General features: G+C 37.4%; 1 protein-coding gene across 2 annotated transcripts in view; it reads right to left on the reverse strand.

The window, feature by feature from the left end:
- Positions 1 to 19,085, reverse strand: part of DOCK4 (dedicator of cytokinesis 4) — a 249,613-nt gene that overhangs the window by 118,963 nt on the left and 111,565 nt on the right. For both annotated transcript variants that reach the window (XM_082311114.1, XM_082311115.1), the window contains exons 9-12: positions 9,321 to 9,402; positions 8,656 to 8,716; positions 6,610 to 6,742; positions 4,969 to 5,057 (exon numbers count right to left, since the gene is read on the reverse strand). In XM_082311114.1, coding sequence (XP_082167240.1) covers positions 4,969 to 5,057; positions 6,610 to 6,742; positions 8,656 to 8,716; positions 9,321 to 9,402 — 365 coding nt within the window. The remainder of the gene's footprint in view (positions 1 to 4,968; positions 5,058 to 6,609; positions 6,743 to 8,655; positions 8,717 to 9,320; positions 9,403 to 19,085) is intronic.

Consider the following 19,085-nt stretch of genomic DNA (forward strand, 5'->3'; position numbering starts at 1 on the left):
TACCAGATACAACATAGTTATTTCTGACTTTTTTTTTTTTCTTTTTATGACCTAAACTGTATGCAAGAGGATATGATTTATGTAGATTTTTCAAGAGCTGTATTTCGATCCCTTATGCAACAGCTAAAATATTAACACTGCCACCATATTAAAAAAAAAAAAAAAAAAAAAAGCTCAAGTCAGGAGTGGCAAGAGAAATCCCACCATTTGGAATGTGTTTCCTCTAAAGCTTAAGGCTCTCCCGTCAATTAAAGTTAACATATAATTAACAGTGTTTCCAGTGCAGTTGCAATGTAGGTTTGGCATTGCTATTACACTGCACTCAGTAAACATGCAATTAGGTTACATCACTTTTGTCTAGTTCATCAGAGCATGCCAAGATAATGGCACAGAAAACACCTTCCCACCACATTCACTATTTTAATGCAATCCACACAAGAGTCCAAAGCTTGCATTTGGATCCAGACTAAAATATGCCATCCAGTCTTTCTTCTCAAAGGAGGGCAATGAAAGAAGAAGTTGTAGCACATTTTTCATCATTTTTTTAATATGCTTTTTATCAGATAACTCATTGGGGAGAATATTCACATCTAACACAAGACTAAGGTTTGAATCTCTCTTCTATAGGGTTTGCTAAGAGGACATGAATACAGATCACACTTAGGAAAATCATGTGCTTCTTGGCAGGCTTTAGAGCCACTTGCACTTTCCCCATGGTATAATGAATATTTTCTGACTGTATACAAAGTTGAATAGTTGCTGCGGGAAGTCTGAGAAGCCAAGTGATTAGCATGCTCATCTGGGACATGTGAGACAGACTGAAAATTCTTTTCCAAATCAGAGTCTGAACTGAGACATTTTCTGTCTTTGAAGAATGTCTCAAACACTGGAGTAAATTATTTCTATAGTAAACCCAGTGAATATTTATATATTCCCCAAAACAGCACAAGAGTGACAGCAACCATCTCCAGCACTTTCTTTTTTTCAGCCTAGTGCTCAGGAAGCTAAATTTAGCCCACTCGTATCCTGACTAAGTGTCCTGGATGCACCCAGGTACCCACCTGTTCTCAAGTTCAAGCAGTGGTGGAAATGAAAGCTACCTTAGCTTTAGGTGCTACAGGAAGATCTTGTGCCTAAGGAGGTACTCTGAAAATGCTGATGGTGTTTAAGTAGGGATTACAGTAAGAACCATCACTGTTTAACTGTGTAACTTGCTCATAGTCATAAGTGGGTAATTTTTGTGGACAAGAACCCTCTACCTTCAGAGCCCAAAGGACCGCTCCAAACACTAGACATAAAAGACTGCTCCAATTACTAGACATTCCTTCCATCATCATGTGCTGTATTAAAAAAGTTACATTACAACTTCTGAAAGTCTGAAGAACTGGAAGGGAAAAAAAAAGTAGTGTCATAGGCAAGAATATAAAGTTGCATGTGATAAATTCATACTAAAAATCAGAAGAACAAAAGAAATCCATGACTCTGCATAAGGATGTAGAATTGGAGTTGCATTCTCTGATTTGTATTTATTTATTTTGGTATAAAACCATTTTTACTGACAACCAGATTTGGCCTTGTTTTCTTGCCCCTTGTCCTAAAATGCACTTCAAACCACTTTAAAAATCAACAGGTTCACTGATAGTACAGTAATTCTGTGGGCAAATGAAGCAGCTATATGATCAATAACAGTTTACAAGGCACTTTGTGCATTAGTGCCTGCTTTATTAAAGAGAAAAGCAGCCCACATCCAATACTTTGTTTATTGTAGCCCCAAGAAAGGTCCAGAGTATAGCTTCACAGTTACACCCAAAGAATAAGATCTGCAACTATGACCCACACTGCAAATGCTACAAAGATTTTGACATTTGACAGAAGCCTAAGCTTTGACATGAAAGCACTGACTTTGGCTAGGCTTCACTATCTAAAATATACTACCAGGGAATAAAGGTTTATTTTATATGGTTTGAGATAAGCCAGTAACTGTTTTCTATATCTGTAGTATACATTTCACTGATCTCTGGTCCTACAGATAAAGGAATAGAAATGTGTTATTTGACTTGTAAGACTGATGTAATTAGGTGTGATCTCTATGCAGGAATATTAATTTTTCCACAGATTTTTGCATTTTAAATCAACGTAACTAGCTTCTAATTATAAAAAAAAATATTATAAGAAAAATAGTTTTTATAGCCAGCTCCACTCCAGATATTACTGAAACCTGTTTTGCCTAATAATTAAGAAATCATCTAGATCTAATAGTACTTATTCTATAAATACTACAAACACAATGTAAGAAATAACAATGCTACTAAATGCAGCAAAGGCTGTACAATTTGGTCATTGCATTAATGGTTTGATCTCCTGCACTGGGCAACCGGGTGTCTTCCAGTAAGCTGATACCTGACACCAGCTACAAAGAGTAGTGGTGTATAGGAATTCGACGCACTACTTGCTACTCTACCCTTTGTTATGCTAGAAATTCATGCAGAAAACGCATTCCAGTTCCCACTCCAGCCAAGTGATGCTAAATTATCCATGAGACTGAGTCCTTCCATTTCTGCATCCACTGAGAAGAGGAAAGGGGATGAACGTCTGTCCCCTGCTCCTTTCTGGGCTGTATTAAGAAGTGACAGTCATTTGCCTTTATTGGATCTTTTTTAGACAGAAGCTGAGAATAAGATGCAAGAGGATTCTGTACATAAGAATTATTATGAGCTGAAGTGGAAAACTACTTCAGTAGTAGTGGGGAGTGGGGGTTTGAATGCTAAATACAAATGTTATAGTCTGGCAATATGTGTTTTACATGCAAGACAAAGTACGTTTTGAGTTCCTCTTCAGTTTTCCCCAGAAAACTGGAAGAATTTTTTTTCTGAAAATATTATGAATTATCTGATAAACTATTTCAGTAGTGGGACATAACAATTTGTGGAAACTAAAGACTTCGTATGAAACTCTCCTGAGCTGAAAGAAACTGTACAGGACAGAATCTGAAGAGAGAACAAGCCTAGAGCATAGACAATAGTCTGAAACATCTTTGCTGTTGTTTGTTTACCATGTCTCCTTTCTTACGTCTTTTTAACATGATTTAAAAAGGGCAAGTGCGATATAAATCAAAAATTCAAGTTTTCCTATATTTGGCTCATACCTACAATGGTTCCTAAGAGACAGAAAAGACCCATATCTCCTGTAATGCAAGATTTTCTTCCTTTTTGACAACTCTAAGGTGGCAGACAAGGCTAATGAGGCTTCAGAACCAGCCATTCAATAGTGTTAGAGAAAGAGACAGCAAAAGAAAAATACAAACTAGCACAACAACAATATTTTCCATGAGGTGTCAGCAGAAGTATCTGAATGCACTGCTAAAGCCTTGCAAGTGCTTTTTCAGGCTGCTAAGCAGTCGCACAGGAACAAATTTCACATGTGCAATGTAAATAACCTTTTATAGTTTATCTTTTAGTTGCTCAGTACTCAAAGTGGCATTACTGCTCACTACTTCTTCCCCTCTTAACCTTCACGTGTACTACTGGAATTCTGTGCTGCTCTTCTCTCTGCCTCTCTCCCCTGACAACACTTAATGTAACTGATCTTCAATTTGCTAGCTTTAGTTTCCAGGCCCCTGTAACCTGGAAAAGAAATCATGTCCCACATGCCTTTCATGTTGAATATTCACATAATTAAGAGCATTCAAATTTATCCAATGTCTCCTAGGACAACTGGGTATTTAACTGTGAACTCTTATTTCATGAGAATGGAATAGGATAAGGATGTATCACAGAGTAAGCAGGTATCACATGGACAGTCAGAATGACCAAGAGCAGGTTGTTCTTCATGAATACGGTTAACATATTTAAGAAGCCCAACGTTATACTTACTCAGTAATGTGCTCTTGTATTTTCACTGCATGATTTTTATATTTATTGTCCAATAAGATGCATGATATTCTAAACCTTAAATATATGTATATATGTGGCTAGACTCTATATGAGAGAATAATAGTATTAGAAATGGTTAAATATATGTTACTTATCAAGACTGAAGTTACAAGCTTTCTATGGGCTTCTTGGTTATCCACTAAAGATTGCTGAATGTACATTTTCAAGATAATCAATCATTATGCTTGAAATCAAGTTAAAAGAACATGAAGTCTACTACATGAAAGGGATTACAATTATAGTACAACCTGGAAAATTAGTTGGTCAGATTTTTCTATAGTTGTATTTTCACAAGGACAAAACAATATTTGAACACAAGGAAAACAGGCTCATAAGCTTCCATTTCAGGTTTCATTTTAAGTTTGACTGCATCCCTGGATGACAGCATTCAGAAAAAGTTAAGAAGTTGGTATTAAAAAAAAAACAAAAAAAAAAACACACACACACACAAAAAAAAAGCAAATCCAACATATCCTATGGGTCAAACCACCATCTCACCATAACAAAGGTCAGCTGTCTCCCATTTCTTAAGTCTCACACCCGAATTTATTTTGATGACAGTTACAGTGACATATAGCTGACTATGGAGGACTGTTGGCAAGTTCTTAAATATCAACTCTGCATCTTGCTCAGCTGGCCAGTAGCACTGGTAGCTCCCATTTCATTTTTTCATTAAGTTTAATTAATATACAATGTCAATGGCAAATTTTATATTTCTGATGAAAAAGTGCAGCAGAAATGTCAAGCAACACAGATCAATAATTTGACCAGCCCCACATGTGACCTTAACTCCACATCAAACTGTAGCTCCTCAGCACAGAATAAAACTGTGTAGCTCCTTGAAGAAAATTCAGTGACTTTTTTCTAAATATGCACATGAATGGCAATATCATACATTTTCACCTAACACAAGTATTTTTCTCTATGTGAAAAAAATATTTATTTCATAGACATTAGCCCTTCTAAAATAGAGCCACTTCATTTGCAAACTAAGAACATCCTAAGAATACAAACAGAAATATAGCAACTTGCTCACCTGCATTGGAGCCTGTCAAGTTGTAACGTGCATTCAGCTTTTTAATGATATTTTCATGGATCTGATACCAGTCACTCTCTGTGTTGCACCTAGAAAAAAAGATAACTTTCTTAACTCTGAAACAGGAACACAAGTTTTTCAGACTGGCTTCACCACTTATCTCTGAACAAATCCTCTTTTGTTCATGAAACTAATAACACAATAGGAGGTAATAAAGCCCCATGAAACTGCCTGTCTCAATGGGAAGGGTGAAAGTGCTCTTACCATTTGAGAAAGGTACCATGGAAATATCTGCTTTGCATGGCAAAGGGTGGGAGAAAGATATGAGCAATTATGCTCAGGAATTCAGCTGTGACCAAGTTCATCATCTGTATAGATCTATCCCTCAGCACTAAACCACACAGAAATCTATCTTGTGACACTCAAGAGGAGACGCAGGACTCGGAGCCAGTCTTAACAGACAGAAAAATCTGTGCTGTACACTTCAAAGTTATTTAAAACAGAATGTGATTTTTGGGAGGTAGTCAGTGGAAGAGTAAATTACATTTCAGTATACATTTAGAAAACATCTGCTTTTCCATAAGGAAAAACTGACCATGTTCTAATGATCACTTTTCATGGTTTAGACTGGAGTTAGTCTTAGCATCAAATCTGGTTTTGAGCAACGTTTCATCTTCCATTGTTTTTGTTATTTTAAAACAAGCAGGCGAGATTTTAAAAAAACAGAATATAATAGGCAGACAAATCTAACAATTTGTCAGCCAACACTGAACACTTATTTGGACTTTAACATCCTGGGAGTCTAAATAAGAGCCAACCCACATGTCCACTGTCACATTAAAGTGCTTTTCTGCAGCACTGATTCTAGCAGCTGTAATTAGCAGCAGAGGGATACAGAGGAGAGGAGAAAGGCTGCCTGAAATAATTCCATGTCTTCAAGATTCAAGTGCTAACCTGGGAGGGGTAGAACTTCCTCATGTGCATGACAATGTGTGTTCCAGGTTTATGTACTTAGAACAGACTACTCCACAGAACGGTTCTTACTGTAATGTCCAAGATCAGCAGGAAATTACATGCACTGTGTTGCTACAACTAGAAAACTGAACTTTCTTCCAATTACTATCAGCCAAAATCCACTATTTAATCAACCATTCATTTTAAAACCTACTTTTGAGTTTTCATCCTCCAGCACTAACTGCCTTTTACACTTTTGTTATTCCCATTATATAATTGCTTAATTTCACAAAAAGATACTTTGTCTGCTTTTTTCTGTAGTTATAAAGTACTTTCACTAGCTGCCTAGGCAGCACAAGACGTTTGAACAAGTCTTAAAAGCACTTCATGTTGCCATAAAAAGAGAGCTCCAGAAGGTCTTACAAGGATGTGAAAAATGCTGAAACATACACAAAGATCTAAAAAGATATAACCTTTATCTTTAATATTGTCCCACTCTATAAACACATCTGTACAACTAGCCAAAATTTCCAAACTGTGACAAAAAAACCAGAAATTAGCTCCTCCACTCTTTTGGAACAGAAAGGAGCAACAGCTGTTTACTCGCACTGCATTTCACACCACTGCTTCTGATGCAAACTGACTCTAAGATACTTCTAAAAATTAAGGGAAAAAAGCATTCCTTACATGTACACTTTTAAGACGAGGTCATCCTTTGAATCTCCTGCCAGCAAATCTGCAATACTGAGGACTGCACAGCCAAAAGGCCGTCTGTATTGTACATTGCAGGCATTTTTCTTTTCTCCAGCTCCCATTCGTCCTGCCAAACAAAATACATATTTGATGCATAATCCATGTCTCTCTCAAAACCACAGAAGGGAGGCAGAGAGCAATCCAGCTCAGTATGGTGAAAGGTCTGAGCAGACGATGTCAAGTATACTCACTGTGAATCTGGTCCGTCTTCATACTACATTAGGATAACAAATGGTATAGGAAGTCCACTAAATACGTGGTGATCTTGAAAGGTGTCAGACCAGACATGCTCATCCTCTCATGACCTCTATTCAACAAACACCACTTTCTGATACCCAGTGATAGCACACTTATGACACCAGCAAATTAAATTTAGAGTTCAGACATGACAGAGCGTTCAACATTTGCTGTCCAATAAGAATTATTTTACTGTGGTTGTTGATACCCATGACTTATATGAGAGGTGTTGTGATTGAGCCATTACAATTTAGTAATCAAATGCTGCTTCCAAATAGGCAACTGGCTAGCAAGGGGATAATCGACCAGCTACAGAAAAAAACAAGTAGAGATGAAACACAGGGAGGAAAGATGACAAAGGGCAGAAGAAAAATTTATGATAAGGAAAGAAACAAGGCAGCCAAGGAAAACAGATTTGAAACAAAATATTTTTCCTAGTCTCTTCTATTTGATTTAAATATAATTGATCAATCTTCTTGCTGTGTTCCTGGCATTTGAAACTGCACTCTTTCTAACCATTTTATTCAATTGTGCACTGGCAGCTATGTGTCTTTCCCACCAAGTCTTAATTTCCGACAAGAAAAGCCTCTGGCTGCAGTCGCTGCAGGGCAATGCCTCCTCCAAATATTCCTATGCATCACAGCAGCTAGAAGAGTAATTGTTCATTTTCACACCATGCAGCATATAAATGTTATTTTAACTTTTTAATATTTCAGTGGTTCATTTATAAACTTGACAGAGAACATATTTGAAAACTATAGAATAGGAAAAATTATACTCCTTATTCTTCTTTAAAGCATTTATTCTTACCAAATATACTTGCATTACATCAGTTTACCATACTTTTTCCCAATCCTTGCCAACAAAACCAGAACACAGTATTTTGATATTCTGACGAAACACTAAAACAGCATGAAAATGCAAGGAAAAATTATTCCTCAAAGCTGTAAAATAGCGTTTACTTTGCAACAAGTTGTTTCTGAACTTAGCACAAGTTAGAGCAACTATATTTCAAACCAAAATACGTTTCAAAAATAGGAAAAGTTATATTTAGTACTGCACTGATGCAACTAGAGACAGATTACAAAGACGACAATATATCTAAGAGGTCAGAAGCAGGCCTGAAGATTATTGTTTTACATCAGTACAGCTCAGAGGATAACTTCTTAAAATAAATACCTAACAAACATACACTTTTCTTCTGCTTTGTTCTAGAGGACTTGATAGCTGTCTATAGCATCACAGATTAAAATTATTATGAGACTTCCTTCACTTCCTTCCCTCTACCCTTTTTTAAAGGGGTCAGGGAGAAGACAAACTCATCTGAACAATTTCAGATATACATCAGATATTACATACTAATTAGGTACACTAAATTTCTAGGCAAGTTTTTCTATTGACAAAGGATGCTTGAAATTAGTCTTTGAAACAAGAATGGACTCCCCAGTAACACCTCCACCATCTTAAGACGGTCATATTTGACACTTTCATTTTGTTTTGTGATAGTAACAAAATATCCTGCATCTAAACTCAGTTAGCAGTACATTTGAAAAATAACACAAAACAATGCTGAGAAATCCAAAGCAATTTTTCCATCAAAAACCAGGCATTTTCTTTTCAAAAAAAATATTCAAAGGCCTAGCTAATCTAACAAATACCAAAGGTGACCCCTAGCAGTTTTCTTTATTTACTGTCATATGTCTAAGAAATGTAAGATTTCTACTCACAGACGATTATACCTACCTATTCGGATAATGTGCACAGTGATATAGATGTCCTTCCTGAGTTCACTGCTGCCCAAATCCTGCACAAGATCAGAACCTCATTATTTATGACTCCTGATTAAATTGTGACATTTAAAGAGATCTTTACACACCGCTTTCACTGTCAGTGAAAGTGATAAATGAACAGTGAGTTCATTTATACAGCACTAACAAATTATCCCTTTAACACTTTAAATTAGCACTCAGAACGACTGTCCTAAAATATCATGGGCTAGAATATGCTGTAATGTAGCAAAATCAGTGGGAGGACACAAGAGACTCGCTGTGTGCCTTGAATGGCAGTCACGCATTTGTGCAATTCCTAATATTCTGAAAGAACACAGAGTGCTGCACAAACAATCTTTGGGGAGTGAAATGCACAAGGAGGAAAACTAACTGGTCCTTGTTGCAGGGAGAAAGACTAGTACATATGCCCACGTGGAAGTTCAGATGAGTGTCCATATATTGCCAGAAAACATTCAGCTTGGAAGTTCAGCAATACACTTCAACTAGCCTTTAGAGTTGATATTCATAACGATGTAAAAGCTTAGGGAGCAGTTCTGAGTCAACCAGAGAATAATAATTTAATTCAACTTCTATTTTCAGAAACGAGCACAACAAAGATTGAGAATAGGAAGAACTCACCACAAAGAGAGAACAGTGTCTTTCAGGCTTTTCTGGACATTTTGGCAAACCATTTCTATTCAGTCTTAAAAAAAATCTTTCACTGTAAGAAAACAAATATGACAGGTATGCTGAACAACACTACAGCAATGCAGACCTCATTTTGATCTTATTTCCAGATGCAACCTTCCTCAAGATCTAAAAGAATCAAATAATGTCTTTCTAAAAGTCTCAGCCAAATTAATAAAAAAAAAAAAGGGGAGAGACTAGTGAAGGGTGGTGATTTACTTAATCATCTAATAAAATTACTGAAAACTCAATACAAAATACAAGGCTGACTGTCATTTGGAAGAATGATATTGTATATCCTAGTACGCAGGGAAACAAGCAATAAAATCAATTTATCCTAGAACTGAAATTAGATGTGTAGTATGTTGGTATTGATTCTTGCTAAACAAATGTCAACATTGCCACGCTCGTACTCAACCGATATTCTTTTTCATAGATAGGAAGATGATCCTAGGGGACATTTTTCTTATTTAACTCCAAAATCTCTCATTAGAGTACACTGATTTTAGCAGTCCTGCAAGAGTCTTGGAAGTTCCATCAGGGCAAATTTCATTTTTCAGAATTCTGTTTTTACAATCTACTGTGGGATGTTAAATGCTGCAGCTGATATAAGTATTAATACTGCTAGTAGGGAGATGGAGAGAATTCTTATTTCAGAATAGAAGAGGGCCTAAGACCCCACTGAAAGAAATTACTTTTTGTAACATTCCTATTTGATAGTAGGTCCATTATGGATAATCTCTGAGCAAACTTGGCAATTCATGCATGGGAAGTTTATGAAAAAAATCAAACTTTTCATGCTTTGGATAATTTTCTCCAAGATATAGCCTCATAGGAAATGTAACAATCATATTTTTGCAGTGAGAAATGTGGAAGATGGAAAAAGCAAAGAAGTCAGAAGTGCTATATATGCTTCTTTTCACCTTCTTACCCCCAGCCCCAGCTGGCCAGACATTTGAGTCTGGATGCCCTGTAATGCTCAAATCAGAAACCAAGTTTCCAAAGCGCAGCTAGGTTTTTCTCAGCTGTATCCACCTCTTCTGCTTATCCTGGAGGCTAAACATGGTTTACCACTGCTCTATACCATCCACAGCTTTTTCAAAATGCGGCTGCAAAATCACTAGGAATATGTTGGATAAGATCCAACTCAATAGAGACTAATTAAATCTTTATTGAACCAGCATTTGCCTTGTAGAAAATCTGGATCGATGATTCACAGAATCAGTGTCATTCACATTGAAAGGCACCTCAAAAGGCCTCTAAGTCCAACCTCCTGCTCAAAGCAGGGTCAGGTGTCAGGTCAGATTAGCTTGCTCAGAGCTTTAGCCAGTCGGATCTTGAAAACCTGCAGTTACAGAGACCACACAGCCACTCTGGAAAACCCATTCCAGTACCTGACTGTTCTCAATTTTTTTCTTAAATCCAGATGGACCTTCTCTTGTTTCAATTTATATCCCTTGTCTCTCATCCCACCGTGCACCATTGATGTTATTGATCTTCTTGTAGGTACAGGCAGGTGACTTAGCTCTCCTCAAAACAGCTCCTTCTCCAGCCTGAACAAGCCCCACTGCCTCAGACTGACCTCCCCAAGCAGGAGCTCCTACCTGCAACCGATGTGAGGCCTTCTGCTGAACTCACTTCAGTTCATTAATATTGGTCTTGTACTGGAGGACCCAAAACTGGCATGGTCTAACCAACGCTGAGCAGAAAGGGATGATCACTTCCCTTAAGCAACTGGCTATGTTCTTGTTGACACAGCCCAGGATGCTGTTACACTCAAGAGTACATTTCTGAAGAGCTATGTCTAGAGAACACTATTTTTTTTTATGTGCCAGCTATCCAGGGAGAACATACAAACACTTAGACCTTTTCACTGTGATTATTTGAAAACATTTGTGCAATCCTCAGTTATGCAGCTTTTTTATCAGACAGCATAAGAGACAGAACCTAAGAATAGTAGAGTTGAACTCAAATACCTCAAAGTGCATGAAAACCCTATTTTCTCAGAAACATTCATGTTTTATGATACAGCCAGCTTCTGCAGCTTAGGTCTCCATGGAAACCTTAAAATTGAGTTTTAAAGACTGTTTATGTGAGTATATTTTTACAGAGAAACAAGTTGGTATTTTGCTGTTGATTTAAAAATGGTTTTCAAAAATAATTTTGCCCTTTCGTTTAGATTTAGCTCATTTGCAATATCGGAAAATACAGTAAAAAAAGCATAGAGCTGTCTTTATAGGTCTCATGCAAAGTTATTGTACATTGACCAAGAATTATTATTTATATTACCAAAGCAGCTAAAGCTTTAGGACCCCATTATGTTAGGCACCATACAAAACTGAATAAAAAGAAAAAAGTCTCTGCTCCAGCAGTAACAACACAGCTTCTGTGCACTGAAGACTGCAGTGTATTAGTACATGTCAATACGAGTTTGGCCAATACAAAGTGATTCTGAAGTTCACCACCTGATCTTCAGGCTGTAGAACTATTTAAAAATAATACATGTGTACACACCACATTTCACTGAATTATTTGTCTTCAAAGCAACAACTAGACATGTTGGTTCAAAATAAAATACCATTCAACACAACTGCCTTGCTGTGGATATGCTATCTTCCTACTTTACCTATGAACTGACAAATACTGACTTTAACTGGGAGTGTATTCTATATTTATTGAAGCTTACATTCTGCAGAAACAAAGGCACATCTTTTGAAAGATTCCTACTCACTATCCACTACGTTATGAAATTTTCAAGCTCTGCTTATACTTACAGACCATGAGATTATGATTCATAACACAATTAAAAGCTAAGGACTTTTGTCATGCCACAAAGAAATGCACTGATTGCAACAGACGTGTAATGATTATGCAGATCTAATTTCCTCATTTGAATTTGAAATTTTGTTTGACTGAAGCATAGGACCCAGCAGCGATGAAAAAAGCAAACTGAAAACAACAAATAAAAAAATAAAAAGTCTTAATCCTTGTTCAGTGCTTTGATACATTTTTTTTTCTTGAAACATATCACAGCAACAGTTACAGCTCAGATTAAAATGGTTATCTTTGAACATTACCAAGGAGCAAATGCAAACAGTTAGAGTTGTAAAATTATGAGAAAAAAAATGGCAATGTACAGAGAGCATGTGCATTTATATACCATTTGAAAGGATTTCTATAGAGACAAACAGGTTAGAAAATGGTTGAGGAAAGTAAACAGCCTTCCTAAAACAAAGATAGAATTCCCAAGATCTGAAATCTTCGCTTCAAACAGCAGCAAAAACTCCAGAGGGTTAAATCTAGGGCTAGTATCTTACTGCACAGCAGTTTTCTCAGCAGTCAGTTGCATATACACATACACAGCAAATACACACAGCAGCACCCCAAAGCAGAAACACCTTTCCTTTACATTAAGACAATTTGATTCTAGTTTAGACTGCAATGAATTTTTTATGAGCACCAATCTCACCACTTAAACATGCTGCAAACATTTAAATTCTGCTGTCTTTCTACTGAAAATAAGGAAATAACTAATGCTGAAGAGATTAATTTAAGAAGGTCAACAAGGGATTTTTGTACTGTAACTTCCCATGTATTAGTGAAGTAACAATGTGTTCCAAATCTGCAGGCTTAATGCACACGTTTAAAAGAAACATGGCCACAAACTGTTCTATTTTCATAAGTGACCCCTATTTCCTTAGTATTAGCAGGAAAATGTTACCAGTCACATGTTACCAGTCTAGACAGATTGCTTGTTCTACGATTTATAAACACACTATCAAAAAAAGAACAGGCCAGATTTATACCACATGGCATATTCTTGTGGTAAAGCTATGTCATCAAATAGTCATAGTTCTCGGTATAGCTTCACTTTCAGACATCTTTATAAATGCTCTCTACTTAAATATAGGTTACAGTGATTTCTAAAGCAAATAACGAAAGACAATAAAAGAATACTGCTACATAACTCAGCAGCTCAAGTGTATCACATTCCAGAACACCAATAACGGACGTTCATTAAGAACTTGAATCTGAATTGACTTCATTTACAGCTAAAGGCTCATTGACTTCATAAAACCAGGATCAGACAAAAATATTACCCTCATGCTTAGTGGTGAAATGCAGAGAAATGTGGTACAACATGTCATGTTACTGAAGTAAAGATAATAAAGCCTTAAAAGTATATTCTTAATCAGAGAATAACTGAATGATAGATGGGCCAACATGACTTAGCAGTACAAGCTGTTCCACAGTAAGTCAGCCCCTGTATTTTAACTCTGTTATGCACTTAGAAAAATCATACCCAAATTTCTAACTGTAAAATAAGTAGCAATGAGCAATGGGGGAGAGAAAAGGAAGACTGAGAACAATAAAAATAAGACTTCGGCCAATTTCACATAAAGATCAAAGCATTAACACTAACAAAAATAAATCAAACAAAATGATATTATGATGTTGTATCGAAGCTTATCTTCATATCTCCTAGCCATGCTGACAACATGGGAGAAGAAGAAAAACATTTTCAAATGCTAACTTTATGCTGTGAAGCCCAATTTTTATGAACACACCCTATATTATTTTACATATTTACAACTGCATTTTAACTGAAAGGTAGCATTACACATTTCTTGAAAAGAATAACAAGTTACTTAGGAAACAGGGATTTTAAATTCTTTTTCATGAGGTACCACAGGAGCCAAAAGATGACACTATAGTTTTAAAAGACAGACAGCACACTGGAATCTATCAGCAGGCATTTACAACTAAAGAAACAACATACACCAGAAGCTGGAGCTCTCGGTAATAGTGAGCTTAGTCTGCCACCACGGATAAACATTTTGCAGCACAGCATTATCAGCACACAGACCTACAGATCCTTTAAGCTGAATTACAGTCTCAATTATTATCCTAGTCACTGACTGAGGTAACAGCATAGATACAAGCAGATTTGCTATATCTTTCCCCAAAGATGGAAATTAAACTTGCAGAGAGCAGGAGTGAAAGGAAACAAAAGGATTTAAGAAAACCCCCTCCCTCCAACAACACCTGGGCTCCTATGCATTCATTACCATTTGAGGGTTTACAAATGGCAAATCTGTATTTTTTTGTGCCGACCCTGAAATGCCTTTTGCCAGTAGCCAGTGCGACTGCAATGTGTTCTCAGTAAGGTGATCTGTAAACCCACCAGAATACGACTAGTGTTGAATATATCTCATCATTACCTAAATCTGTCACAAATATGCCATGGCTGATGCACATGCCTCTATTCTAACACTGCATTCATTTCCAAATGTAACTAATTGTTTAAGCTGCACCAGCTACAAGACAGGTCATCCCTTGCAGCACTTTCATCATTGCAATTAAAAACAACTATTTCTCCTGTTACTTTTTAATTTTTTACAATACAAATAGTAAGAGGGTTATTTGTTAATGCATATGAGAGACCTAATCAATACCACAGGTTCCTCTTGCTTGGGTTGGTTTGTCTGCTTTAAAGAAGCATCTATGTACACAAGATCAGATCAAATACCTATATAAGTTAGCACCCTTACTCCAACCACAGCAAGTAGAAGATATTTGAGAAAGAATCTTTAAACAGTAGATAGGTAGGCACATTTGTTTCACTGAATATGGGTATTCATGAGAGGAATGGAGCTACATCATTAAATACAACTAATTTCTAACACACTCTCACACCTGGGAATAACACATGTCTATTTACTGATTTGAGGGCATATGAAAGATATGATTAAAACCAGGCTCTGTCTTCCCATAAAATACAAAACCAAATGCTTCTAAAAGCATTTTCTTGTTAGACTACACTTGTGCCTTTTTTTAGAAACTCATTCCTACCGTATCTACCTCATTTTACTTATCCGCAAATGTAGTTATTTTGCTGCAAATTCACATGCAGCAGCTCCCATACAACTGCTGAATAGGACAGTCTGGGCAGTCAGGCCAATGCAAATGGGCTTGCTGAAATGTCAACTCCTCAAAAAATAGTTGGAACACTACCCTGAAGTAAAATGTTTTTCTCTTGCAATTCAAGAACGATTAGTATTTAAAGAGCAATTTATCAAAAATGTCCCATTAATGACAGCAAATTACACAGTATTGGACAAATTCAGATTAATGAATGATTTGTAAAAAGAAGTATTATTGAAACACCTAGAACCTCTTAAAGCCAGGACAAACCTGTTTGATCACCTGGCAATGAAGGGCAATATAAATCTGTAGAAAAGACATTTATTACAGAAATTACCACAAGGCCATTTGGAGGATGCAACTACACCAAACATTGCTTTCACACACATTCTTCCCACTACATAAATCATATCTGCTTATACTATTGCCGCTGATAAGTATGTAAAACTGAGGTACCAAAAAAGAGAACAGACCTATAGAAATCTTTGTAAGACACCAATGCACTGATTTTGAAATTTCTCATTGGTATGTTCCTGTGAAGAGTTTCTAAATCCAAAATAGAGTTTTCAGGTCAAAACCAGCCTCAGTGAAAGAAAAAAAAAAAACCCAAAACAAACAAACAAACAAAAAAACACACAACACAAAAAACCCACACACCTCACAAACAAATCCTCCTCACGCCATAAGGTAAGTAGCCTGAATACTCACGGGGTACGTAACAGGCCCAAGTTCCAATGTTTGATTAGTGTGTGTTGAGTACTTTATGGGTCAGCCTATCAGTCACTGAGCGTGTCTTTTACTCTACTTTCTGAACTGTTTTGCTTTGTAAAACAACAAATGAAAATGTAATTAATAGGGCACACTGACTGACTGGGCCAGCACTTTAGTGTTCTTACCTCTGACGTGGAAGAACTCCACAGCAGGCAGTTCAAGTCAGTTTTCTCAAGCAAAAAGTATTATTCACTTGAGGCACATCCTTCACATTTCCAGTCTCACTGGGACGAAAAAACAACTTTTTTGCTAATCTCCTCTGACAAGTCCTACTCCAGAATTTCTCCTTGCCTAGGATCCAAGCAGAGGAGAAGCCCTATGACTTATTACTTCACTACTTCTGCCAAGAAAAGGCTGACTGACTATATATGTCCTGACTATATTCCTGCACGTAGGAATCTTTCTGCTCATAATGAATAACTGGAAAAAATGAGGCACATTTTCTGAAGGAAAACTTTTGAAGTTTCTGGAACTTCACGCTTCTGTTTTAAGCTGTTTTTTATAACCCTGTATTTACTTCCAATTACAATCATAATTATAATACCAATCTAAAGAGGCATTTTTATTCCAAATGCATAAATGATTGTTAATAGAGCAGTGGCTGCTCTCTTGCCAAAGTCACCTTTACATTTCCTTCAAGGTGTTTCAACCCCCCTGCTAAAATCAGGACTACCTCCTGAATGAGCAGAAAGTAAATAAAACCAGGCTGGTTTTCTTTTATCTTGTTTCTGAGGAGGGACAAAACAGAGTAATAAGCGACTAAACTAGAATGGAGGACTCGTTTAAGAGTCTGCTAGCCAGAAAAGCCAAGATGCTTCATTTCTCCTGCATCTACGAGGTATAGATATATATGCATTGATTTTGTGCAATTTGCTGTAGCACAGTTTTAATACTGTGCAAGAGGAGACGTTTTTGTGTATACTGCACAGGAAATTGAAAATAACACTGAGCTACTCTATGCTGTGATCCAGTAAAAGTGCAGATTATGCTTTTGTGGAAATACTATAAAGGAAAAGTAGCCCTGAGCTAGTTCATTGTTTCTGGTTCCCACAGGCTGTTCCCTCTTTCCAGAAACCCTGCTGGCTCCTTTAGCTCAAATCCCTGCCCTGCCTAACAGGCACATTTGCATGCAGAAAGTCAGGATCCAAGACTACTTCAAGACAAAAAGCATCCACAGAAAATGTGGAGGTATCTGAGTAATAATTTCCAGGGAACAGTGTTAATGAAGTGAAAGTTACACATGTTAAAAAAATAGTATTTCAAGGGGAAAAGGCAGAGTAGCCTATCACCTAATGATAGATTGAAAATTATAAGGAGCACCTAGATCGTGTATAGCATATAATATAGAATTGTACTAAGCACTTTCATGTGCATATGTTTTTTCTTTACAAAAATTCTATGTTGCTTAAAAACTACAACAAAGTCCAGTCTGAACTCTACCTCTCCAGTCGGTGTTCCCTCCTCCCAGAAATTCTGTGCTATTGGGATCAGGTAACTTAGTCTGAGATACAGTTAAAACGTATCCTTAAACAACTGGGAAAAACTACACACACTTCTTTTGCCAGAATTATATTAATTCTCATAGATAATGATAGAAACAAACCCCTCTCTTTATGCAGTGTTCTTTATTAATAAAGCCTCTGAATTTCCATGACATTCAGAAACACAAAACAAATATCAAACAATCAGATATTGTACATACAGGAGCAGAAAATCTGACTATCAGCTAATGTGCGTGCATGTATGCACATATATAGAATCACAGAATGCTTTGGGATGGAAGGGACCTTTAAAGGTCACCTAGCCCATCCCCCCTGCAATGGGCAGGAACATCTACAACTAGATCAGGTTGCTCAGAGCCCCATCCAGCCTGGCCTTGAATGTTTCCAAGGATGGGGCATCTGCCACCTCTCTGGGCAAAAATTCTTTCTCCCTCTCTCCAGCTTTTGTATTTGAAATACATTGCACCACCAAAAATGATTTTGAAATCTGTTTTCAAAGTGCCCTCCCAACCATTTCCCAAACCTAATTAGTTCTCTGATGTTAGAATAAAATAAAGAATCAAGTGTTTGGAAAGAACATGGAAAGGAACAATAGATGCACACATTGTATACAACAAAAAAGTCCAAAATAACATTTCTAGCATGAAACACTTGCATGATAAGCATGCTATGTAAAGAACCATAAAGAAGTTGAAATTAATTAGCAGGTGGTTCTGAACTAAAACTTCTTGACCAACTTGATAAGGGGAGAGCAGTGACTAGTGTCTACCTGGACTTCAGTAAGGCCTTTGACACTGTCTCCCATAACATCCTCCAAGAGAAGCTGAGGAAGTACAGGCAGGATGAGCAGATAGCGAGGTGGTTGAACACTGGCTGAATGGCCAGGCCCAGAGGGTGGCGATCAGTGGCACGAAGTCTCATTGGAGGCCAGTAACTAGCAGTGTACCCCAGGGGTCAATACTGGGTCCAGTCCTGTTTAGGGTCTGCGTTAATGGTCTGGATGATGTGGCACAGTGTTTGCTGATGACATCACCAAGTTTGCTGATGACACAAAACTAGGAGAAGCGCCTCATGCACCAGAGGGTTGGGCTGCCATCCAGAGGGACCTCAACAGGCTGGAGAAATGGGCTGACAGGAACCTCCTCAAGTTCAACATAGGGAAGTGCCAAGTCCTATGCTTGGGGAGGAACAGTCCCATGCACCAGTACATGTGGGGGGCCACCCAGCTGGAAAGCGGCTTAGCAGAAAAGGACCAAGGGGTCTGGGTAGACATGAAGTTGAACATGAGCCAGCAATGTGCCCTTGTGGCAAAGGAGGCCAGTGGTATCATGGGCTGCATTAGATAAATTATTGCCAGCAGGTTGAGGGAGGTGATCCTTCTCCCCTCTACTCATCACTGGTTACACCACCCTTGGAGCACTGTGTCTCATTCTGGGCTCCCCAGTACAAGAGAGACATGAACATACTAGACAGAGTCCACGAAGGGCCATGACGATTATTAAGAGACTGGAAGGAAAGG

Source organism: Platalea leucorodia, assembly GCF_965183815.1.
Source record: "Platalea leucorodia genome assembly, chromosome: 4".
Lineage (NCBI taxonomy): Eukaryota > Metazoa > Chordata > Aves > Pelecaniformes > Threskiornithidae > Platalea > Platalea leucorodia.